Source organism: Mya arenaria, chromosome 3 (genome assembly GCF_026914265.1).
Source record: "Mya arenaria isolate MELC-2E11 chromosome 3, ASM2691426v1".
Taxonomy (NCBI): Eukaryota; Metazoa; Mollusca; class Bivalvia; order Myida; family Myidae; genus Mya; species Mya arenaria.
In genome coordinates this window covers 66215680-66242721 of record NC_069124.1, presented here as the reverse complement: position 1 = coordinate 66242721, position 27042 = coordinate 66215680, and the positions used below count along the sequence as shown (strand labels likewise).

The 27042-nt window shown below is 38.3% G+C and overlaps 2 protein-coding genes across 2 annotated transcripts in view; both read left to right on the top strand.

Moving 5' to 3' along the window:
- LOC128225575 (39S ribosomal protein L28, mitochondrial-like) overlaps nt 1-6249 on the top strand; it is a 45618-nt gene extending 39369 nt beyond the window's left edge. Inside the window, exons 6-8 of the mRNA XM_052935450.1 lie at nt 3974-4106; nt 5217-5271; nt 5774-6249. Coding sequence (XP_052791410.1) covers nt 3974-4106; nt 5217-5271; nt 5774-5822 — 237 coding nt within the window. The 3' untranslated portion in view covers nt 5823-6249. The remainder of the gene's footprint in view (nt 1-3973; nt 4107-5216; nt 5272-5773) is intronic.
- Nucleotides 6250-18202: 11953 nt separating this feature from the next.
- On the top strand, nt 18203-20107 carry LOC128226209 (mesocentin-like). Its single transcript, XM_052936102.1, has 2 exons — nt 18203-18676; nt 18713-20107. Exons 1-2 carry the CDS (start codon nt 18203-18205, stop codon nt 20105-20107), a joined length of 1869 nt encoding a protein of 622 aa, XP_052792062.1.
- Nucleotides 20108-27042: the final 6935 nt, after the last annotated feature.

Here is a 27042-nt window from a genome sequence, read left to right as displayed (position 1 = left end):
TTTGAAGGGGATTAACAAATTAAGTTTTGGTCTCAAAATGAAATATTTTTCTGAGAAGCTGTGAATTATGACTCAAAGGAAGTTTTAGTTATTTTGCATACTATTTAGCTGGTTTGTTGTTTTTTTAAGGAAAAAATAAATGAAGCATTGTCATAGCCTGAAATTGTTGTCATTGTCGTTGTCACATTCACAGATCTTTAATCTAGGTTCACACTTAAATAGGTGTATAATCATGCATGAGAAAATGGTATCGATGTTACTGAAGACAATACGCAAATTTCTAGCACGCGGGATAGGCATTTACGGTAAATTCAGCCGTGCTGGAAAATCCCATCTGGCATCCCCCCATGCCAGATGAGTCACGTGCTGTGACGTAATACTTTTGATTTCTTTTATTATATACTATAAGTAACCATAATTATGAGATTTCAATAGATGAGTTTCATAAACATTAACTTTGCAAAAATATATCTTCACAACAAAACGAAATAACCCTTCAAAGACTTGATATCGAAGGAACTTATTGTCATTGATAGTGAATAAAAATTACTGCGCGCCATGACGTCAGTAAACATTATCGCACGTGCTTTTTGGTGAAATGTACAAAAATGAGCTTTTTTATGCAATTTCTTCACACAAAAAATAATTAAGGTATGCTAGAAAAAATATCTATCATGTGTATCCGTTCCGGATAGAAAAATCCGACCCTCAGGCTCGGCAAGCCTCGTTACCAGGCAACGCAGGTGCCCTCGGGTCCGAATTTTCTATTCGGAATGGGAACACATGACATATATTATTAGTATAGCAGTCCCATAACTCTGGCTTTAATTGCAGAGTGCCACTTGTTCAACTGAAAGAAATATGACTAGCATGAGCCACTTTTGTGTCCGTCCATTATTTCTTTATATATTTACAGAATGGGCGATGTCCAATTGTTCAAGGAACAAGAAAATGAAGCAGCAGGGAGATGTCTAGCTTGTTGAAATAGTAGATGTTAATAATTTGCTAGACAATTATCATCTTATTATAATTGTCATCTGATATTCTTATAATTATGGTAGCATTTTATTGGATGTATATCATGCCTATCGGTATCATAGTCTTTGTGAATGCTGTAGTGTGGCAAACTATGAAATAATTGTCACAATATATACCCCACTGCCCTATAGGGTACCCAGTCCTCCTGATTCTTCTGAAAACTCTCACCCTAGGGTGGCTTTGTTATTCACAGTTCCCCTTTATGCCATGATGATAGCATTTGACGAAAGCAGTCAATTTTTGTCTATAATCATCAAAATATCAGACATTGAAATTTGGCAGGAAGTTTTACATGGGGATATCAATAATTGTCAAAAATTGTGCGAGGTGGAGAAAATTAAAGAGGGGACAATGCAAATGTGATAATTCGGTGTAAAAATGGTTGGGTTCGCTGTGAGATCCTTGTGAAAGTTAAGACTTGTCTTATATAACTTTCACCAAACTGAGATGACTAGCTCAGTTTTTGTGGGAAATTCTTCACAGTTTGTCCTGGCAACAGTTAAGTTTCTACTTTGAATGAGAGCTCAGTTGTGATGTAAACATTTTCAATTTGTTGGGTGCTTTCAGATGGTTCCTACTTTGTTCTTAGATAGCTAAGAATTTAACATTTATTATGTACACACAATCCAGAAAAATATAATTTGATTTATGTCTTAAGGTGACTTGTAGTCCATTATCTGAAAATTTTCTTTTCATATCATACTTGACATATTAAATCTACCCACATGAGTTCATGTCATCTGCTAAATGCTTCTTCAGTGTTGTAAAGTTTGCATTATCATCACTTTTAATGTCCATTTATATTATTTGCAATGATGAAAGGAAGTTTGCTGGTAGATTATAGTAAAATCCCCCTTTTAATACTGTTATATAATAAGATAAATTTTGGTCTTCCAAACTGTGTGGTCAGGGTATATTCACTATGATGAGGTATATCTGTGACAAATCCTTTTAATGGACATTTTTCATATTCAAAATCCCATTTTCTCTTTATGCAATCATTACAGCGTGTCTGATGTTTACAAATGGATTTTGATACTTTTAAAGACATGATGTCGGAGACCCTTGGTGTCATTGCCACGCTCCAGATTATGAATGACAATAGTTTGAAATGTGAGGTTAAAGTATACATAATGAAACAGACACCCTAAATTCAAACAAATCAGAAAACTATAATAAAATGGAAACTGAGACTCACAATAGCTTCAGATATGTTTTTTGATACAGGGGGATTATAAATAACAAATTTTAACAAGAATATTAAGATCCTGGTGTTACTAAGATGTCCTTAGAGGTTATCGTCAATGGTGTTAGTGGTATAGTGGTACAGTGGTCTACCTCTCACCCAAGATGTTGTGTGTTCAATCCCCACCAGGGTTTCTTTCTTATTGCCTCTCAAAATTCACATGTATACTGGTTTCTTCCAAGAAAACCGATTCTAGAGTGATTGAAGTGAGAAGACTATAAATAGACTAAAGCCTACCTTGGCTATCACAGTAATATCCAAAAGCTCTTCAGAATTTAATTAACATATCAAGTCTATATATATTCTTCTCTGTTCTGCTTATTTTTTAATACTGAATGTGCTTAACTGTTCACCCTAAAACCAAAACATCAACACCATAAATAAAACATAGCTATCATACCAGTCAACATTTGGTCTGTGTACTGTCTTAACTCTACCCTGGGGGTAGCCCAACTCATGTATTTGAAACAATAAGTACAAAATCTTTCTTTTGTTGATGGTCACAAGATTTTCAATAGTCACTGTCATAAATTATGGTTTGACATACCAGTGTCTTATCCGCACGATCAAGAGATGCATAGTGGACACATCTTGTCTCATTCTTCATTAAACTGTAAATAATTGTAGAAAAATTGTATGGTCAACGGAAGTAATTATATATAAGCAGCTGTTTTGGGCAGTAATTGTGCTATATTAGGATATATATTGTAGCTAGATTGCTGGGTAGGTATTGTCTAGTACTGATACAATTCACAAACTTACTGTTTCATAATTTTAATATTGCTCTAATGTATTTGATAGTGTATGGCAAGTCTGTCGGGATTTTACATTTGCCAAAAAATAATAACATTCAAATCTCAAATGGTTTGTAATTTTCTAATTGCAACTTTGATTATAAGGCTAGGCAGCTAGTTTTTATCTTGTTTTTATGTTCAATTTGTTCAGTCAGGGTATATTTTGGCATTTATTCAACCTGCTAAAATTGTACTTTTATGACAAGTAATAATAAAAAAGAAATTGTAAATGTTATTGTGTATTCGTGATTTTACAGTTTAAGTCAACAGTCTGCATGGTATATTTTGTCAGAAAACATCAATCATGATTTTTTGTGTCAATAAGAGCGAAATTAGGAAAATTTAATCATCAGTTAATAACAAAATATGTGGAAGTTTACATTAATTCAAGCCTAGGCAGCTTTATCATTCATCTCAACACATTACCTGGCTCATTAGATGAATAAAACATACATTAACAGTTTCTTTTCTGCACAACATCAAACAAAAGGTATATACAACAACAAGTTTTTGACACTGTTTTATTTTCTTACCATTATTCTTTATGATCAGATATGACCAAATCAGATAAGTCTCTTAACATACCATATTGTGTGAGAATGGGATTGAAATTATAACCAAGGGGGAGAAAGTAGCTGGTCTCTGCATATTTCATTATTTTCTCTATGATGTTATCTCCCTTAGAATATTAAATTTAAATTGCTCTTCCCTACTACATTCATCTGATATAATACATAGATTTTTTTGTAAGAACCCCAGTTCTCATCATGGCTCATAAATTTTCATTAACTGTAATTATGAAAAAAATATGTAATGAATATTTATATTCTTGAAGTTTAGTATATATATATATATATATATATATATATATATATATATATGTCTTCCATTACAGTATGAAGAGGCTGAGTGGGTTGGTCTGTCGATACAGGAGGCCCTTGAGAAGGCAGAGGCCCAGCAGTCAGTGACCCTCAAAGTGCCGCCCCTCAAGTACCGACTCGCAGAGATCTATAGGCAGGGATACATGGGTATGTGATCCGGACACTTATGAATAAGGCTGCACTCTCACAGATTGACCATTGTGACAACTTTTTGTTTTGGTCTTAGAATGAGCATATTGTTGTGCAAAAATCTGCAAACCAGTGATATAAGACTGCTGACATAATATTAGAAATCAGTTGTTCATACTTACATTTGAAAATTGATGTTTTATGGCTTAAAGTGTTACTTAAGCTTTAAGAAAAATCTAATTTTCAGCAGTTCCCCAAACAATTGAGATCTGGCCCCAATTTCTCGAAACTTTTTATGTCCCTTATAACAGGATTAAGCTAATCTAACTATTTTTCTTGTTCTATAAAATGTGTGATATTTACTTCTTCAAGATTTTTTAGAAATTATGTAGGAATAATCTGTATGATTATCAGAATAAACCTTTTTTTCATTTATCAAAATCCATTTTCAGTATGTATTTTGGCCAATTGAAATAAGCGACTTAAGCCTGTTAAGCTTAAGAAGTTTCGAGAAATTGGGGCCTGTTCTGTATTCAGTTATCTTATATTAAGGTCAAAATCAGATGATGCTGAGACAAAAAAGAAACAGAAACATGTAAAAACTATCAATCTATAAGAGTGCAGCTTAAAAAAAGAAACAGCTAGTAATTGTCAGCTATCATGTTGTACAATATTCTGTTCTTAGAATTGAAAAATATGAGACCATAACCATACATTACTGTACCAACCACATTGACATTCCTATTTATACATTAAAACTATTTTATTATTGTCATAGAGCGTTGCATATTTTATTTGAATATCTCTTTTTGTTCATTTTTTTGTATTTTTGTTTGTTAAGCATGCTGTTTTATCTTTTAAACCAGCTGTCTTCAAATGTTTGCACACTGACTCAGCCTCAAGTTGTAATGATTTTATTTTGAAAATTCAAATTTTTGAACATGTAAAAGGGCAATAATCAATGATAATACAGGTTGGAATATTACTGGAAGTTACTGCCCTTGGGTTAGTGTCCTCCAAGCAACAATACATTAGGATATTTTTAAAATGGTATACAGCAATTAACATGTTATTGTACATAACACAATTAAAACTGGTTGATTAATTTATAGATTGTCTTATTTACAGACTCAAAGCTGAACCCTAAAACGGACAAGAAAGCGAAAAAGAAACCACAGTTAAGGTAACAAAGCTAGTTTCACCTGGCCCAAAAACAGTAAAACAGTAATTTCTAGTTTGCATGGTGTCATTATAAATACCACCAGCCTGTGAACACTCAAATGTTGTACATTAATCTGAAACCATTTATGTATTAACATGGATTTTTGTATTTTTTTCATAGTTACAATGGGCGCTTAAATTATGTGTATGGAGTCCTTTCACTCTGACTTAAATACACGTAGTTATTCTCCTTGCTATTGGACACTAAGCGGTCTTCTTCCTAATTTTTTCATGATTTTTCAGTTTTGAATCAGGTCCAGACTATTCCTGGTTGCCATTAATTTACTTATGAAGCAGACAGAAAAATGCATAAACATTTTAAATAATTGTTGTTGTAATTCTAGTATACCATATAAACCATGACTATTTAAAATGCATGTGTCAGGGTATGTTCAAGTTGTACGGATTTTTTACAGTGTATTTGAAAATATATTTATCCAATCAAAACTGTCCATGTTTTTCAGGCTCAAAGATGTAAGCAAGACGCTGAAGTCGTACATCTCTGGCAGTTAACATGGGCAGGGTCCGTCATATTTGTTTACAGGTCAAAGTCAGTGTTCAAGTTCAGGAAAGAAATGGACAGAAATATACTGTTGGTGTCTGTTGAAAAGAGTGTACAAAATGCCATTGTTCAGATCTTTCTAGCATACAAGGAGCTATTTTAAATGTGTGCATAGTTTTTATTAATGCCATGTTTTCACTGAAAAAGACTTCAAGAAAAAAAGAATTGAGTTTATTTTACGTTTAAACATATAGTTGATCATCCATCAATATGATTTTAAATATATAGCTTTTTAAGGTATAAAAACAAAGACATTGTGTTTACAGTCAGATGTCTTTACCAATTGGCTCATTTAAATAAGTTAAACATTTGTTTTCAACTTTTTCAGAAAATAACTCATTGTGTTCCATCGTGAAACAATAAAAACATCGATTTCAACTACAACGTGTTGTTTTCATGGCATGGGTAATTCTAAGGGGGACTAATCTTATCACGATCTATATAACTGATTTACCTCCCATAGTTCAGTCTGTTCATTTATGAAACAAAATATTCCATGTCAGACTAGCATGTCCTGTATTTAAAACTAATGAAAAGTTCAATAATAGTAGTAAAACTGACCAAGCGTTCTAATAAGTGGATTTTGGAGATGCATGGGCCAAAAAAATGATATTGAGATTATAACATTAATATTCAACTTCCTTCTGATCTGCAGACAGACCGATAGACTGTACAGAACAGAACACCCTGCGCGAGAGTTTGGATCTTACTCAAGTGGCCATGGTTGATGTTTTCTCTTAAGCAAAATATAGTCAAGTTGTATTTTAATCTATTGTTTAATACGTGTAATTTTTTATCATTGGGCACGGTAAAGATTTTCAGCATGGCCAAATATTTGGATATACTAAACTGGGGTGGGAGAAATATAACTCTTGAGCGTGTTTTGGCACCTTGAGGGGTAAATGCGAAAATGCTCTAAAGGACATTCAATAAATAAGACCCCCCCCCTCCCTCCCCACCCCCATCCCCAACACGATTTTTCAAAACACCACAGTTGGGCAATAATGGGAGAACAAAAGACGATCAACCAAATTTGTGTTTTAAAAACAAACAATTGTCTTGGCGTATTGTACATTCTGTATAACGCTGAACACATTTCATCTAAAGAAGTGACGAGTTTAAATGCACATAATAATACCAAACTTCTTGTGAAAATTCTCATTTTACTGACGTCTCTGTTCAATGTCTGTTTATTTTCACTTCATAATTATAATTGCAAATCGGAAGTTTCTAATTCACCAGCAACCGCTTAACTATTCAGTTCTCAGTTATTTAAGGGGCGTGTCTGTGTTTCAACCACGTGCAACGTACGTGACGTGTGTCATGTCCCAATCTGGTGCGCGGAGTTACAATTAATCAGCCCCGGTATCGATGTCTGCTTCGATACCCTTCTGCCGTCGGCGTCAAAACGGCACGGAGCTCCGCCCCCCTGGACCGGAAATGAGCGGTGCCTTGTGGGAGATTCGTATAACTGTCACTGAAGCCGATATGACGTCGTAAAAACGTCCCAGTATTTCTGCTGTATGATTTATATGGGCATAAATGGAGCCATATTGGGGCCTATTTCAAAGAAACTTATTTTTAAAACGTCAAAAATACGGACGTATAATGTATCAAGAAAATTGATCCAAAAATGAGCTTAAATAAAAGTTCCGGAATCAGCTAATCTTAGAAGCAGTTAGAAAAAAAGAAAAGACGAACATTACAATTTAAAACAGATAACGTATCATCTTGAACTGAATGGTCTTGAAACGTCGATGTATCGTAACTGCACACTGAAACAAAACTACTTCCTTTCTGTTTTATGGGTTGTCTGGATATGATATATTAATTTTCTTGGAAAAATGTTTCAAGAGAAAATGGAAGTATATTAATTGTTTTCTTATTTGTTCTCATGTTTTATTCATATGTTTTCTTGCCAATACGGACCTCTAGTAATTGGATTACACCTGCAATACACCAAACATTTCTCCTCTTACTCACTTTCCATGATATAGTTCCTGTAAATACTTCATGCGTCTTGTAAAACGGGGGTCTCATATGCGCCTTATGTTTCTCGGGAAAAAAAACGCAATGTCATCTCGAATAGATAGATGTACAGTCAAACCTCGTTGGGTTGAACTCGCTTGGCTCAAATTATTCGTTGGCTCCAACTTGATGTAAAGGACCGATTTCTTTATACTGCAGATAAAATATCCCGCTTAGCTAACTTTTCCAAGTCTCGAGGTATTTTCTCCGGTCCCTGGGAGTTCGATCAAACGGGGTTTGACTGTAATTCTATTTCATTATATTCAATCCATTTTTGTGTCGTCTTCTTAAAACATGTTCTACAAGGTCATACACCATCTCTTAGTATATGGCAACATATGCTTATATCGTATATACTGTTGATCATATATAATCGGGTCGACTGGTTTTATGTCGTTTTGCTAGCTCATAGTGGCCGTCGACCTGTGTGTTCACCTGGAAATGTTGACTTGTTTTTCGACAAATAAGGTTTCAAACGTTATGAATTTGGGAAAAAAGTTGAAGTTTCCTGAGGAAGTGGCCCATACCACCCTTCGGTCAGACATAGTACTTTGGTCCAGGTCTCCAAAGCTGGTTACATTGATCGAGCTAACAGAGAGAGATGTGAGGAGGCATACGAACTGAAGAAGGGAAATACCCAGACTTGTTAGACACATGTAGAGAGGGGTTGGAAGACGTGGCTCTTCCCAGTGGAAGTTGGATGTAGAGGATTTTCATCACAGTCAGTGTGGAAAATGCTGGGAGCTGTTGGCATCAAAGGACGAGTCAGAAAGACCGCCGTCCACGCTCTTGGGAGAGCTGCAGAGAGGGCGTCCAGTTGGCTCTGGCTACGACGCAGTGAACCGACTTGGGAGCCAACATAGACGAGTTAGTGACTGATCACCACTACCTGCCCCGCCATCTAGATGATGATTCGAGATAAGGGGCGAAACACCCAGTGATAGATGGGCACTCGGCTGAGGACGTATATGTTAAGCAGTACAGCTGTATCTTCAAAACAAGCCGACATCGAGTCCGCAAGCCGTGTATGCATCTATTGACCATAGGATTGCCTTTTATGTTGCCACTCAGATTTTCAATTGACTCTCTAGGATTATAAGTATCTTCCATGGCCGAGAGTGTAAGACTTACACGAGCGGCTATGATAGATGCTTTTTCTCCAACTTCAGTTAAACAAAGTTAAGTAAAAATGTATTTTTGCTGGAACTCTTTTGTGCTTAGTGAAAATAATTGCGCATGGATATGCGATAATTCGTGGTTATCATGGATATGCGCGCAGTGATTCAGATGATGTTAATAGTCAAACCGGTCTTAAAATAGTTCTAAGGAGAATGAAGCATTATTTCTTGTAAGGTGCATGACAACTGTTTCATGGTGACATTTGAAGCGAGAAATAATTTATAAGCGTTCTTAATATTGCCACACGACAAGGTTTCCATGATGTTACAGACGACAGTCTTTAACAAGGGAGGTAATTACAATGTGGTGACCATTAAAAAGAAGTTCCATACGGGCATTTTATCTTCGCCCGTGGGCAAGATAAGAATTTCTAGCATGGTTAAAATATTGGATCTACTTATCTGAGATGGGAGAAATTATCATCTTGCTTCACCTCTAGTCTGAAATAACAGACGTTCAAAACGAGATCCCTAAGCATTTGCCATTTCACAAATCGCAAAAGAACCCGTCCACGTACAATAATTTGGACTAGCTTCAACTAAAACTTAGAACGTGTACATTCGTTGTCGATCTAAAACACAAGCGTTGTAAGTCCAAACCACCCTCACGGTAATGCCCGTTGAGAGAAGAAACAAACTTTGGCATCTGCGTTTCAGTATATAATGTTTTTTTTCTAGAAGCTTGTTTTATTCGATCAGTTAAAATCGCAATGACTACGACATGTTTTTAATTTATTCATGGGTGTCTGTGATTATCAAACCTGCAGTATCGTTCATCTTGCAGCAAACCGTGCAGTTAAACTGCGCAATAACTGTGCACATTTTAGCGCGAAAAAACGCTTTATGTCCTCGATCAGCGGCGAGAAATGTGGAATAAATCTTTGAAAATATGAACTATTCATTCCAGTTAATTGTTTAATCCATCTGTGCTTTAACGACTTCATATTTTAACAAACCGTGTTCGTAAATCTGCTGTTAATATCTCCCCAGCGAGACGCACGAGAAAATTAGAGCCCTTGCCTCTTTCTTAATTAAAAATACAAGAGAGCAAATCGTTCCGTGGATGATTTACTTGTGACCTGAATGGAACAAAAAAGTAACCGTCTTTAAGTTACGGTTGGTCCCTGTCGGCCTTGACAGACAGGTAATAAATCAAAGTGGACAATGTCGCTGACCAAAGGCATCGAGGTGGTAACATAATCGAAAAGAGCCGACCCTGAAACCCGAACCTCTTTGGATTTTGATTGTGCTGTTTTAAAATAAAATGTAAAAACTAAAAATAAATTTATAAAAAAGGCTGTTGAAAGACAATTCTTATAGTCAATCTTTGTTGGTGTTTGCTGTTTCTACTGCTGCTCCTTTTTTATTTTTTGTCTTGGAAAGAGCAAATCTTGCGTAAATATCTGCAAACCAATGATATATGATTTCTGACAAAAAATCAGATCGTAGATTTTCATATTTCCGTTCGAAAATTAATGTTTTATGGCTTAAACCGTTACTAACGGTTTCAATGATGAAAAATGAATAAAACATCAATTTTTTAACTTATATATATAAAAATCTGCAATCTGATTTTTGTCAGCAGTCTTATATAACTGGTTTCCATGGATTTTCGCCAAAAAGGCTCGTTCCAAGACAAAAAATATGAACGTTGTCAAAACGTTCAATCTGTGAGACTGCAGCTTTAAAGATCCACTCTTACTCCTAAATGAGATTTACCAAAGTTAATACACATATTTTAGTATACCAAAAAGGATAAATAAATGTATAAAACAATGGTTCTTATTGAGGATACCGAGTTTAATTTTAAATAAATGTGAAGAAAACACTGTATTTCTACCTAATGAAACTAGAGAAGATCACAGTAAATCTTTTAGCACTCATCAATCATTTAATATTCTTGCGTGTTCAGCTATTAAATACACGGTTACAGTCATATTTTCTAAAATGCATTGATTAGTAAGTAGTGAAAGGATTATCAATTAAAAAAAAATGTTTGTTATACTAGTGTATGTATTGATTTTGAATAAGAGTACAGAACAGAACAGAACAGAACAGAAAATTTATTTTGACTTAAGCATATAAACAGCTCATCGTCACATTACACAACATACACAATACGCATACACATACAAATAAATAATACATAGATGAATAAATGCATGAATTATTCAATTTCTATATATATGGTGATAGAGAAAAAACAACAACAAAAAAAAACAACGACAACAGCTTTCATCGCGCCTATAGATACCTGTGAGAGTGTTCACTCCCTACTCTCCATAGAGGAACGTTTAGGCAAATGTTAGGCAAGGGTACTTTAAAAGAATACAGTGGTTTGATCACTAAATAGTTATCAGCGCAAAGATAACAGTACAAATACAACTAATCTTAAGACATCTACAAAACACATGGGATAACATCCAGTACAAGGATATAAATATTTCTAGAAAAAGCATATATGTATTCAAACATAATCATTTCTTTCTTTGAAAGCTTTTAAACAATAAATAGCTAGTTTAACCAGAAGAGGTTTATTATCTGTTTGCAGTAAGGTAATAAATTTTTCCATACTAGGATGTCTTGAATAGTAATTTGGCAAATACCTTCTACGAATATCAGCATATAGTGGACATCTTAAAAGAGTGTCACTCTAATATTATATTACGGCTTTTTATCTGTTGTCAACGATTCAAATGAAATACATTTGTTTCTGTTCAGACTTCAATCAAAATTATTATAACAATGGTATCAAAATTGTCATTAAACCATGCTATGCGATCCTCTAATTAAAGGTTTAAGTCGTCAGACTGTTTTGAGCAATTCTTTTATACATTTCTGGGCACAACTATTTTGTATCAAATCCTAATCACAAAACAAAACGATCAAATTCGAAGCCTTTTCCCAGTCCGCTTGGCAATAATAACGGTAAATCGGTAAATGAAATTTGAAGCTGTTTCAATGGATTTCTGTAATTATAGGAACCCCTTCTTCACATCTGGAACAGAATTGTTTCTCATAGAAGAGTCATAGAGATCAGGGTATCCCTGGCGCTTGGTTATTGTCGAGAGCTTGTTGCTGTTTCCGCTCTGTTGGTTCCGGTGAACAGACCGCCGTGCGGTGTTTAGTTTTGTCCAATGTAGCGGACAGCGCGAGGCCGGCGCTGGACAGCCTGACCCCTCGTGTGCCACGTGCGCGGAGGAAGGTGCCACCGCGCGCGTTGACATCATTATCCCCCTCCTTGACAAATACCCTCCCGACCTTCTGTTTGTTTTCTGTTGGAAATGTCACTTTGTGACGTAAACCGCTTAATGACACAACGCCACTGTTTGCATTTGGACTGTGACAGAATACAAATGAACTAATTTCAAGTTAGAAAATATATGTAACATATGCTAACTGTTTTTGTTCTGATATACTGATAGTCATACAACATTTTTTTCACTTGTCGGTATCAAGCTTTTGTTAAATGTGCGCGTATGTATGCTACGAGTAATTATATTAACGTTAAAAAAAGCCAAAAACTGATGTCAGCATTTCTAAGCTTTCTTTCTCGACGTCCAATATGGTTGTTGTTATTTGAAACATATAACAATGCCGTCATATATAATCTTGGCAAGAAAAAAAATACATCAACTATGTGTAAAGAATCTCCAATTTAACTTTGACGTTACGTCATGAGCTTGTCTGCCGGTTTCGGGCAGAAAAGAGTGGATGAATGTTCATGTAGCACTGTCGTCACTGTCGTCACTGCCGTCACTGCCGTCACTGTCGTCACTGCCGTCGTGCAACTCATAACCTTCCTCATAACTTAAGAAGTGCGTTCAAGATACATAACTCTTCGTGCACGTGTTTCCAGTGACTGAACCTATGTTCGTGCACGAGTAGTATGGCCCACTATTCAATGGCTTTAACGATCGTCGAGTTAAACCCCCTTGATCGTCTAAAACAGACACATTCTCCTGATGCCCGCGACTGATATACAGATCTAACAATTGTTTATACATTAACGGTTTAAATTAAACAAGAACTCAAAGCAGCATGCGGTCATTTATAGAAAATAAAATAGAAAACAAAATTTCAGAAGTTCGATTCGTCCCTTTTATCGCTATGGTAATCAACAAACGGCCGCGTAGCAACGGAGATAAATGGCCATAGATAATGGCGATGTAGTAACTTCCAAAAATGTTCTGAAAGAAACAAATAGACTTTCAATTTACGGCGGCAATCTTATTTGTCCGTCTAAAGTTTCTACGTAAAGTAATAATCTCTTGCAGCTATCGCGCAGTATAACTTAGTTAGCATTGATCCATTCAGTGCTGTCTTCGGGAACCTTGGACTCAAGCATGCTCTCAGAGGGAGTAGCGTCTTGTATTACTGGCAATTTAAGCATGACTTTGATTTTTCGAAAATATTGCCCCATATATACAGGTTTTAGATCATGTTTTACAACTGAACAATTTTATTTCAAAGGAGCGACCGCCTCAGTAGATGATCAAGTTTGACGACCCAATTAATAAATCGACTAAGTTAAGTACGTCAATAACCAAACGAAATACTCTGCTCAGATTGGCTTGCTTGATGAGATAAATGCTAAACATATTTATCATGTAAAACCAGTAAGAAATACAACCTTTATAACCCAAAACAGCAGTTCAAAGCGTTCTACATGTCTTATTTAAGACAATCCTATGTAGTACCTTTTTTCAAGTAATATGCTGTGTTTGTTTTCAAGAAGAAACAAACGAACTGTCTTATCCTGTCCCTCTACTATATATCAATGTAAAAACCACACTTGCACAACTTAAGCTTTCATTAAAAGATGAGAACCCGGTTATTTTAGTAAATCTAGATACTTTTTTGTGCATTTGGTTAAGTATAGTTTATACCTAAAACAAGCTCACAAGTTCATATGGCCACAACAGACTGGGCAGGTGTCGCCCTGTCATCACATTATCACTTCCGGTGGTGGACCAGCGGCCATAGCGCCTCCCTTCTTCCCCGGGGGCGTCCGCTGCACACCGGGTCACGTGGCCAGCGACTCGGCTGTCACGGCGGTGTAAGTTATCTAATTGTCGTCTGTTGAACTAAGGTCTTGAAAACTAGTGACTATATTTGTCGCTAACCTTGATTGAATCATTGTGACTGTCGATGCTATTTCAGGCTGGTGCTATTACGGAGAGGCAGTGAACTAGTATCTGTACGTAAATGCGTAGCTACACGTACCCGTAACAGTTGCAATTTAGATTAAACGTCGTAAGAGAAATTTCACTTTGAACTTGAACTTTAAGGCTCGCTGATACTCGGATAAATCCCTTTGCTCGTGCTATAGAATATGTCACAACTTGAACAATGTACACATACCTGGATAACATGGCGCACAATAAGTAACACACATATACTGCAAGTACGCATACCGATTTGTGGTTCGCAGCCTCTTTTAGACATGCTGTATACGGGTAATGTTGACGTTTACATTTACACTTTGACCTGTGGTAATCATCGTCTACGATATAAAAAAAATGATGCATTGAGAACCGGGGGTTCCGTCAACGGTGGTACTCCGTAACATATCGGCGATGCTACATAGGCACATACAGTAGCTTGTTTTGTCTCAAGATACTATTAAAGCATGATTGTTACGAAAGAAATCGGCAATGTATTTTTTATTTATTAAAGTCACTGTCAGAGATCTATACATATACTATATATATATATATATATATATATATATATATATATATATATATATATATATATATATATATATATATATATATATATATATATATATAGTTAGCCCCCCCCCACACACACACACACACATTTAACCCACGTATTAGATATACATGTCAGACTAACACCTTGACGTAATTTCGTATTCTCGAGGCCAAGGTCGCCCTACTTTAATTGAACTATATCATGTTAAAATCTGTAAATTAAGCCTAAGTATAAAACATATTTGAAACAAATATCACCTTTTAATTATACCAAGACAAGACAAGACTCATGTGCGCAAATTAATCCCAATCTTATAAATGGAGTTAGTAGCCTATGACACCCCCCCCCCCCGGGAACTTGTGACACTCCATCAACATCAACCACGGTGTCCAAGTAAATAATTTCTAATGTCAAAATCATCAGTGGGGAAAACATTCAACATTCCAGAGCAAGAATAACTAAAACGTCTTTTGGGTGGACCTTTAAACCTCCGTGCACACATTTAACCCACGTATTTAATTAGATATATCCATTCCGTGGGTGAGGTAATGCATGTCCAACTATGATGCGCCCCGTCCCCAAGTTAAATCTACTCTAAAGCAAATTCCTGCATCGGCCCCTTGCCTATATATTCAACGTTTGCAAATACGAAAAGAACATTTGTTGTGCACAAAATATGGGTAAATGTCAAGGCCATTTTCACCCTTTCAAGAATGTAATACACTTCAATATATAGAAAACTGACCAGAACGCTCGAAATCGGCGTTTCCAGGGTCAAGACCACTACTGATACTGCAGCCTGACGTCTCGCCGCGATGGCTACCCATCACCATTGCATCTTTTAGATGCCAAACGTTCCCTAAAATTAAGTTTTTATGACCAGATTATTTTTAAGGGTATCCGAACAAGCCCAATATGTCTTTTTCAATGTTTTTTGGAGATTTTTTTTATTCTACTTCAATCTGTCATAACACTGGAAACCACTTGCACAGGATGGTGCTGTGGCTTTAAATAATCACCTCGTATGCAATATCGTCAATAGACACTAAACAAAAAGTACCTCTGAGCAATGGCATTGACCTGTGACATGGAATTAAACGACCACTAATCTGAAACAAAACATTTTTAATCATACCAGGGCCAGAAGTGCCACTTTAAGCACTGTCCTTGGGGAAAACGGATAGAGTTACAAGTATTCGGCAACGGTCCTCCATCAGTTTTACACGTCGTGAGAATCGCTCCATCATGTTGTCAGGGGAACACAGTGATATGCAGTAGTTCTCGAGAGCTGGAACAATCCGTGCTTCTTTAATTTGTCACATGGTGCTCTAAAAATGAGGGGAAGTGATTTACGCTGGTACTTCCTGTAGTTAAACACTTCAAAGTCAATGTCTCTGCTTTCGACGGAATAGTTTGAGAAAATGTTATGACATGTGCCTTTTGAAGCAGTATTCTTTTTTGAATGCTAATGTGTATGCCACCGTCTAAGAATGAAAACAAATGATATTTGCATGTTATACTAATAAAAATCCTTATTCTTTTTTTTACATATGCAACAAACATTTTGAAATTGAAAACAGCCTGAAATTAACTATGGATGGGTATTGCAATGCATAATGTCTCTTAAAGACACATTGGTTACTATTTTGATTTATCCAAATCTAATTATATAGGGTCTGTCCCGAGTCATCATATCATACACAATTTTATTCAACGACTATAGGATATATGATAGTTAGCGAGTCTTAGTGATGAGCCGAATTACACAACCAATGTCATTCCTCCTGCGCTACAATGTAATTTAAAACAAACGATTTACTTGATATGTTTATTTCCGTTTATAAGAAGAAAACATACAACATAAACCCTATATTTTAACGATTTTTTTTCTTTTAAATTGTGACGTTTCCGGTCAATGACGTCATAATTTTTTTGATGCTCTTTAGATTTTGAAGGAAAATGAACTACTTTGTTCAAATAAATCTTTTTGGCGAAAAATACATAATAATAATTACCCGTGTGACTTGCTGGAATATTGTCAATTAAGCGGTTATATTTTTCAAATGTAATTGATAACAAACATGCATATAGTGATGCATTTTCTGACCGATATCACAGTGGCTTGATGACAAAGCCTCATTAAAGTCACAATAAACTAGCCAAAATTATATTTTATACATACTTACATACATGCATAGCATCACTATAATACAATACTGTTTCATTTTACAGTAAAGGGTATTTTTTAATTTTGTCAAATCTCATTTTATGTTAATGACAATGTATTATATTGATGACATACATGTTCAAGTATGTATAAAATATAATTTTGGCTAGTTGAAATTATTTATTGTGACTTTAATGAGCCTTTGTCATCAAGCCACTGTGACCGATATAGAAAATGAGCAATATAATACATATATGTTCAACACAAAAAGGCTACGTGATAGTATATTGAACAGAAACAACACATAACATGCGATAACATACATTATAAGGCATACATTAGGTTAAATATTTAATTATTAATAAGAATATAAAAATGAAAAGAAATACACAGATACAAACGAAATAACTAATACAATTTCCCGTTCGCATCAAGATTCAAACTCTCGCCATCTTCATCTTGATCTGTAACTTGTTATTTAGTTTAGCGACGGACGCCTTTCGAATTGTTACCACGGACGCCTTTCGGGATGTTACCACGGACGCCTTTTGGAATGTGACCACCGAAGCTCCTGGGAATGTAACCACGGAGGCTTCTAAACACGTGATGACGGAAGCTACAGGGTATGTTGCCATGGAGGCTACTGGGAATGTGACCACGGAGGCTACTGTGAATGTGACCACAGAGGCTACTGGGAATGTTACCACGGCGGTTACTGGGAATGTGATCACGGAGAGCTACTCGGAATGTGACCACGGAGGCAACTGGAAATGTGATCACGGAGAGCTACTGGGAATGTGACCACGGTGGCTACTCGGAATGTGACCACAGAGGCTACTGGTAATGTGACCACGGTGGCTACAGGGAATGTGATCACGGAGAGCTACTGGGAATGTTACCACGGAGGCACCTGGGAATGTGACAACGGGGGCTACTGGGAATGTGACCACGGAGAGCTACTCGGAATGTGACCACGGAGGCTACAGGGAATGTGATCACGGTGGCTACTGAGAATGTGACCACGGAGACTACTGGGAATGTGACCACGGAGGCTACAGGCAATGTGACAACGGGGGCTACTGGGAATGTGACCACGGAGACTACTGGGAATGTGACCACGGAGGCTACTCGGAATGTGACCACGGTGGCTACTGGGAATGTGACAACGGTGGCTACTGGGAATGTGACCAAGGAGGCTACAGGGAATGTGACCACGGAGGCCTCTGGAAATGTTACCATGGAGGCTACTGGAAATGTGACCACGGTAGCTACTGGGAATGTGACCAAGGAGGCTACTGGGAATGTGACCACGGAGGCTACAGGGGATGTTATCACGGAGGCTACTGGGAATGTGACCACGGAGGCTACATGGGATGTGATCACGGAGGCAACTGGGAATGTGACCATGGAGGCTACAGGGAATGTGATCACGATGGATATTGGGAATGTGACCACGGAGGCTACAGGGAATGTAATCACGGAGGCTACTGGGAATGTGACCACGGAGGCTACAGGGAATGTGATCACGGAGGCTACAGGGAATGTGACAACGGTGGCTACAGGGAATGTGATCACGGTGGATACTGGGAATGTGACCACGGAGGCTACAGGGAATGTGACCACGGAGGCTATAGGGAATGTGACCACGGAGGCTACTGGGAATGTGACCACGGAGGCTACAGGGAATGTGATCACGGTGGATACTGGGAATGTGACCACGGTGGCTACAGGGAATGTGATCACGTAGGCTACTGGGAATGTGACCACGGTTGCTACATGGAATGTGATCACGGTGGCTATTGAGAATGTGACCACGGAGACTACTGGGAATGTGGCAACGGTGGTTACAGGGAATGTGATCACGGTGGCTATTGAGAATTTGACCACGGAGACTACTGGGAATGTGATCACGGAGGGTACAGGGAATGTGATCACGGCGGCTATTGAGAATGTGACCACGGAGACTACTGGGAATGTGACAACGGTGGCTACAGGGAATGTGATCACGGAGGCTACAGGGAATGTGATCACGGTGGCTACTGGAAATGTGACAACGGTGGCTACAGGGAATGTGAACACGGTGGCTACTGAGAATGTGACCACGGAGGCTACAGGGAATGTGACCACGGAGGCTACAGGGAATGTGGCCACGGAGGCTACTGGGAATGTGACCACGGAGGCTACAGGGAATGTGATCACGGTGGATACTGGGAATGTGACCACGGTGGCTACAGGAAATGTTATCACGGAGGCTAATGGGAATGTGACAACGGTGGCTACAGGGAATGTGATCACGGTGGCTATTGAGAATGTGACCACGGAGACTACTGGGAATGTGGCAACGGTGGCTACAGGGAATGTGATCACGGTGGCTATTGAGAATTCGACCACGGAGACTACTGGGAATGTGATCACGGAGGCTACAGGGAATGTGATCACGGTGGCTATTGAGAATGTGACCACGGAGGCTACTGGGAATGTGACAACGGTGGCTACAGGGAATGAAATCACGGAGGCTACAGGGAATGTGATCACGGAGGCTACAGGGAATGTGATCACGGTGGCTATTGAGAATGTGACCACGGAGACTACTGGGAATGTGACAACGGTGGCTACAGGGAATTTGATCACGGAGGGTACTGGGAATGTGACCACGAAGGGTACTGGGAATGTGATCACGGAGGCTACTTGGAATGTGACAACGGTGGCTACAGGGAATGTGATCACGGTGGCTACTGGAAATGTGACCACGGAGTCTTCTGGGAATGTGACCAAGGAGGCTACAGGGAATGTGATCACGGATACTACTGAAATTGTGTCCACGGAGGCTTCTGGGAGTATGACCACGAAGGGTACTGGGAATGTGACCACGAAGGGTACTGGGAATGTGACCACGGTGGCTTCAGGGAATGTGACAACGGTGGCTACTTGGAATGTGACCACGGTGGCTAATGGGAATGTGACCACGGTGGCTACTGGGAATGTGACCACGGTGGCTACCGGGGATGTGACAACGGAAGCTACTGGGAATGTGACCACGGAGAGCTACTCGGAATGTGACAACGGAGTCTATTCGGAATGTGATAAGTACATATACTTGTATGACATACGAAAGAATAGCGAAAGTTGTCAACTTGACTAGATGAGTTTTAGCATTTATCGTTTACTTGATATGGAAACATATTGTAAAACAAAGTCAAAATACATCATTTTGTATCGGTATAATTCTAGTAATAGTAGGATTACAATTATGTCCATGCAGTCTCAGAAAACACCACTTTAAAACATCATTTTACGAATGCAAATAAAAGAAAACAAAACATGGCAACAACTGTGCTATTTTGGGCGCTCTAAATCTATGAAGACACGTTCGAGCACATATTTGGACAATTCCGTCAAATACTATAAAATATAATGCCCCATTTGGCAGAACCCGAAACAGGTACTCGGAGACCTCGAAGAGTACTTAACGTCACTTGGAACTTTTTGTACCATGAAAGCTTCAATTATGGCAGAATAAACTTGACGTGTTTCTATTCTGCTTTATCGTAAATCTCCTCTCTCTAGAGCCATAACTCCATTTAACATCGACAAATAAAAGGCCATAGTCATTATTTTCCGAACCATGAATCCATATTTTGTTTTCATTCCGATCGCAGACCGTTATGGCGAACGGAGCAATCAAAATTTGATCCAAGCTATCTATTTTCCAGCTTAATTAATTTCAATAGATATCCACCCATTGCCGTCAGACGGCAGTTTAACCATCTGTGCAATGTTTCCATTGCGGAGAGTCCCAGACCAGACCGAAACGTTTCTAGGGAAAATCGCCCAAAATGTGGAAGCGATTTTTTGACGGCTTCTCAAAATCCCCGAGCGGACGCTAGGCAATTTTCTCCTGAAATCAATCTGTAAAAGCGATATTACACACTCCAATCGGGCCATAATATCGCAATCTGAAATATTAATTATCAATCCGCCGGACCCAAGACAAGTTTTCAATCAGTGATTACAAAGCGAGCATCCCATGAAAAGGGACGTCGCGAGAACCAGGCGTCAGTAGTCACACCAGATATTACTGTAACACTTCCAGGTTCGAGGCATGAACCCAGCCCTTATGATTGCAGTCCTTTTTCCTAGACGTTTCCTCAAGACGTAATTGTTTTGTCGAGTTAACTGTTTTGTTAACATCGCGAGTCTCCAATGTTCTAAGACTCGGTTTGCAAAAATGAGAACACGCCAGCTTGATGCATTTATTACAAAAACGTGTTTTGGGATAAGATTTGACATAATTTTATATAGGTTTGTTTAATGTTTATACATATTGCAAGTGAATATGAACATCGCCATTAACAACTAGTCATCTTTCTACTTATTTTATTCTTAAAATGTACATGAAAGAGAAACAAGGCCGGTTTTGAGGACCGTTACTTGACTGTGACTGTCCGCTGTATATCCACGTCCTGTGACTTCATCCTGTGGATTATAAAATATACTGAATCGGAGTTAAGATGCATATTACTATTCATAGAAACAATCGTGTATAATCATTTATGTTTCAGTTCACCTATCTCTGGCGTCAATGAAGATGCGTGTGCTGAAACTGGTATATTAATTTAAAAAAATTGTTACTAGGTTACGCCAGTATATTGCAGGAAGGCATTAAGTGTTCATAATGTATTATTTGGAAGCATTCATAACATATCAACTGTTAATTGTTTACTTATAAAATAAAAAGGATTAATTTAAATGATACTAAATTGGTTTATACTATTTCTATTTTCTACTCAAGTTATACTTGTACACGATGCTAATGGTGCATTTCTAAACATTTTCTATGTCTTGTGTTATGCCTTTTTCATTATAAAAAGTTTATTATACATATATTTGCTGTTAAAGATTTATAATAAGCTGAAGTTTTTTTTCCTAATATTAAAAGTATGCATCCCAAAATACATCGGTCTTAAAATGTTTACCATGTGTATAACTTGTTTTAAACTGAACCATGTAGGATATATATTTTTTATTGATTTATTTTCATTTTAGCATTAAGTTACTTCACTGTTGTTAACATAGTTAGCCGTTTTCCATTTTTCATTTATTGTTTATTTCATATGCATATGTGTCCCGTATTGCATGCAGGTTTTTGCATATTTTTTCAATAAAGCTGAGTCAGTAAAAAATATATATTAAAAGATGTATAGCCATGTGTTCAGGACCATGGCACTGCCAATAACATACTAGAGATCATCTGTGTAGCTCATCGTCAACATTAGGCTTTTTATCTTTCTAGCGGCTACAATTTCATCCAATGTTCATGACACCTGTTTATGCAGAATATCTGTAGGTAGAACTGAAATTTATGATGGACAAGTCGGGTCAAACTCTTTTCAAGTGAAACTTGGTCAGACTGTGTATCAGATCTAAAAGAAAAAGAAGTAGGTCACCATGTCAATATTCGCAAAACCTTGTCAAACTTAGTCAATTAGTTAGTCAGTAAGTCAGTTCTCATGAAACTTGGTCGTTTGCATCCATAACGAATATAACCTGTTTTGATATGGGTGATTAGTTCATAATGTTCAGTCAAAACGAGGTTAACCCTCTAGATGCCACATATTTACTCAGTTTTTATGAAGCGTGGTTAGAATGTTTATGAGCATGATCATTAATCACAAAATCCTAATATCAACCAAACATTCCACGGAAACAAATCCAAATATATACTATTATTACTTATAAAGGTTGACATGTTAAGGCCATCGTACAAAGGATGGACTAATAATATTATATATTGAGATTTCGCATACTTTTTGTTCTTTTTTCTTTTTATTATTTTTTTGTGTGGCGGGGACGTGGCATTAGGGTGGGTCCTGCCAACGTTACTGCCACCTGTGGTTTACAATAAGTTATTTTACAAACATTAATATACAAAGGTTTTTGAAAAAAATGAACAAATTGATAACTGATGACAGTTCCAGATTTTACAATATTAAATGCATGCATGTATATTTTAGTAGTAAGTAGAGTTCTTCAAAACGCTCTGTTTTAAATGATGTTCCATACTTTAATAACCTCTTCATTTCAAAAGCGTATACATATACCTGAATATTTCGTAGAATTTGGTCAAAAAATGAAAATGTTAATCAAATTTCATATGAACTGGCCAATATTTTGGAATGTGTTATGAAATAAGCCATAAAGTGATTAAAATAACAATCAAATTGAATTGTCTATTCAATAAAAACTACAAAACTGATATAAATGAAGCTTCATTCATGACGTAAATGAATATCTTTAGTTAGAGGCTTGCCAAGTATTAATGATGGACAAAAGGTAAATAATGGATGACAATAACTCTCTGGCTGTTTTTATAGATTGTTGCTGTGAGGGAGATGGCGATACATGGTATGAGATGTTGCTTATGGAGATGGTATTTCAGAAGGCAGTTTATAAATAAAGGAAGAAAGGGAAATTTACTGTAACACGAAAATTAAAAAAAAAATCCAAATAAGATAGTGGTGTCATTTCTGGACAACAACAGACATGAGATTGTGCTTCAACGTCGTTTCTAGATCACTGAAACTTTATCGTAAGTTGTCAGTCTCAACATGTCGTCAGGCTCAACATCTCAATGTGTCGTTAGTCTCAACATGTCGTAAGGCTCGAAATGTCGTTCGTCTCAACTCTCAACATGTCGTACGTCTCAACATATCAACACGTCGTACGTCTCAACATCTCAACACGTCGTACGTCTCAACATGTCGTAAGGCTCAACATATCAACACGTCGTACGTCCCAACATCTCAACACGTCGTACGGCTCAACATCTCAACACGTCGTACGTCTCAACAAATCAACATGTCGGAAGCCTCAACACGCCGTAAGTCTCAACATCTCAACACGTCGTACGTCCCAACATCTCAACACGTCGTACGTCTCAACATCTCAACACGTCGTACGTCTCAACATCTCAACACGTCGTACGTCTCAACATCTCAACACGTCGTACGTCTCAACATCACAACACGTCGTACGTCTCAACATATCAACACGTCGTACGTCTCAACATCTCAACACGTCGTACGTCTCAACATGTCGTAAGGCTCAACATATTAACACGTCGTACGTCTCAACATCTCAACACGTCGTACGTCTCAACATCTCAACACGTCGTACGTCCCAACATCTCAACACGTCGTACGTCTCAACATCTCAACACGTCGTACGTCTCAACATCTCAACACGTCGTACGTCTCAACATCTCAACACGTCGTACGTCTCAACATCTCAACACGTCGGAAGTCTCAACATATCAACATGTCGGAAGCCTCAACATATCAACATGTCGTAAGTCTCAACATATCAACATGTCGTAAGTCTCAACATATCAACACGTCGGAAGTCTCAACATATCAACATGTCGTAAGTCTCAACATATCAACATGTCGGAAGTCTCAACATATCAACACGTCGGAAGTCTCAACATATCAACATGTCGTAAGTCTCAACATATCAACATGTCGGAAGCCTCAATACGCCGTACGTCTCAACATATCAACATGTCGTACGTCTCAACATCTCAACACGTCGTAAGTCTCAACATATCAACATGTCGGAAGCCTCAACACGTCGTACGTCCCAACATATCAACACGTCGTACGTCTCAACATCTCAACACGTCGTACGTCTCAACATCTCAACACGTCGTACGTCTCAACATATCAACATGTCGTAAGTCTCAACATCTCAACACGTCGTACGTCTCAACCTCTCAACACGTCGTACGTCTCAACGTCTCAACATGTCGTAAGTCTCAACGTATCAACATGTCGGAAGCCTCAACACGCCGTACGTGTCAACCTCTCAACATGTCGTAAGTCTCAACATCTCAACACGTCGTACGTCTCAACATATCAACACGTCGTACGTCTCAACATATCAACACGTCGTACGTCTCAACATATCAACATGTCGGAAGCCTCAACATATCAACATGTCGGAAGCCTCAACACGCCGTACGTGTCAACCTCTCAACATGTCGTAAGTCTCAACATCTCAACACGCCGTACGTGTCAACCTCTCAACACCTCGTAAGTCTCAACATATCAACACGTCGTACGTCTCAACATCTCAACATGTCGTAAGTCTCAACGTCTCAACATGTCGTACGTCTCAACATCTCAACATGTCGTACGTCTCAACATCTCAACACGTCGTAAGTCTCAACATATCAACATGTCGGAAGCCTCAACACGCCGTACGTGTCAACCTCTCAACATGTCGTACGTCTCAACATCTCAACACGTCGTAAGTCTCAACATATCAACATGTCGGAAGCCTCAACACGCCGTACGTGTCAACCTCTCAACATGTCGTAAGTCTCAACATCTCAACACGTCGTACGTCTCAACATCTCAACACGTCGTAAGTCTCAACATCCCAACATGTCGTAAGTCTCAGCATCTCAACACGTCGTACGTCTCAACATCTCAACACGTCGTAAGTCTCAACATATCAACATATCGTACGTCTCATCATCTCAACACGTCGTACGTCTCAACATCTCAACACGTCGTAAGTCTCAACATCTCAACATGTCGTAAGTCTCAACATATCAACATGTCGGAAGTCTCAACATATCAACATGTCGGAAGTCTCAACATATCAACATGTCGGAAGCCTCAACACGCCGTACGTCTCAACATATCAACACGTCGTACGTCTCAACATCTCAACACGTCGTAAGTCTCAACATATCAACATGTCGGAAGCCTCAACACGTCGTACGTCCCAACATATCAACACGTCGTACGTCTCAACATCTCAACACGTCGTACGTCTCAACATCTCAACACGGCGTACGTCTCAACATATCAACATGTCGTAAGTCTCAACATCTCAACACGTCGTACGTCTCAACCTCTCAACACGTCGTACGTCTCAACGTCTCAACATGTCGTAAGTCTCAACGTATCAACATGTCGGAAGCCTCAACACGCCGTACGTGTCAACCTCTCAACATGTCGTAAGTCTCAACATCTCAACACGTCGTACGTCTCAACATATCAACACGTCGTACGTCTCAACATATCAACACGTCGTACGTCTCAACATATCAACATGTCGGAAGCCTCAACATATCAACATGTCGGAAGCCTCAACACGCCGTACGTGTCAACCTCTCAACACGTCGTAAGTCTCAACATATCAACACGTCGTACGTCTCAACATCTCAACATGTCGTAAGTCTCAACGTCTCAACATGTCGTACGTCTCAACATCTCAACATGTCGTACGTCTCAACATCTCAACACGTCGTAAGTCTCAACATATCAACATGTCGGAAGCCTCAACACGCCGTACGTGTCAACCTCTCAACATGTCGTAAGTCTCAACATCTCAACACGTCGTACGTCTCAACATCTCAACAAGTCGTAAGTCTCAACAAATCAACATGTCGGAAGTCTCAACATCTCAACACGTCGTACGTCTCAACATCTCAACACGTCGTAAGTCTCAACATATCAACATATCGTACGTCTCAACATCTCAACATGTCGTACGTCTCAACATCTCAACACGTCGTAAGTCTCAACATCTCAACATGTCGTAAGTCTCAACATCTCAACACGTCGTACGTCTCAACAACTCAACACGTCGTAAGTCTCAACATCTCAACATGTCGTAAGTCTCAACATCTCAACATATCGTACGTCTCAACATCTCAACACGTCGTACGTCTCAACCTCTCAACACGTCGTACGTCTCAACATCTCAACATGTCGTACGTCTCAACATCTCAACACGTCGTACGTCTCAACATCTCAATACGTCGTAAGTCTCAACATCTCAACACGTCGTACGTCTCAACATCTCAACATGTCGTAAGTCTCAACATCTCAACATGTCGTACGTCTCAACATCTCAACACGTCGTACGTCTCAACATCTCAACACGTCGTAAGTCTCAACATATCAACATATCGTACGTCTCAACATCTCAACACGCCCTACGTCTCAACCTCTCAACATGTCGTAAGTCTCAACATCTCAACATGTCGTACGTCTCAACATCTCA

Bases quoted from the DNA above. Each gene is read 5' to 3' on its own strand.
- LOC128226209 (XM_052936102.1), top strand. From the start codon at position 18,203: ATGGAGGCTACTGGAAATGTGACCACGGTAGCTACTGGGAATGTGACC. The intron at 18,677-18,712 runs GTGACCACGGTG...GTGATCACGTAG, and splicing joins TCACGGTGGATACTGGGAAT to GCTACTGGGAATGTGACCAC.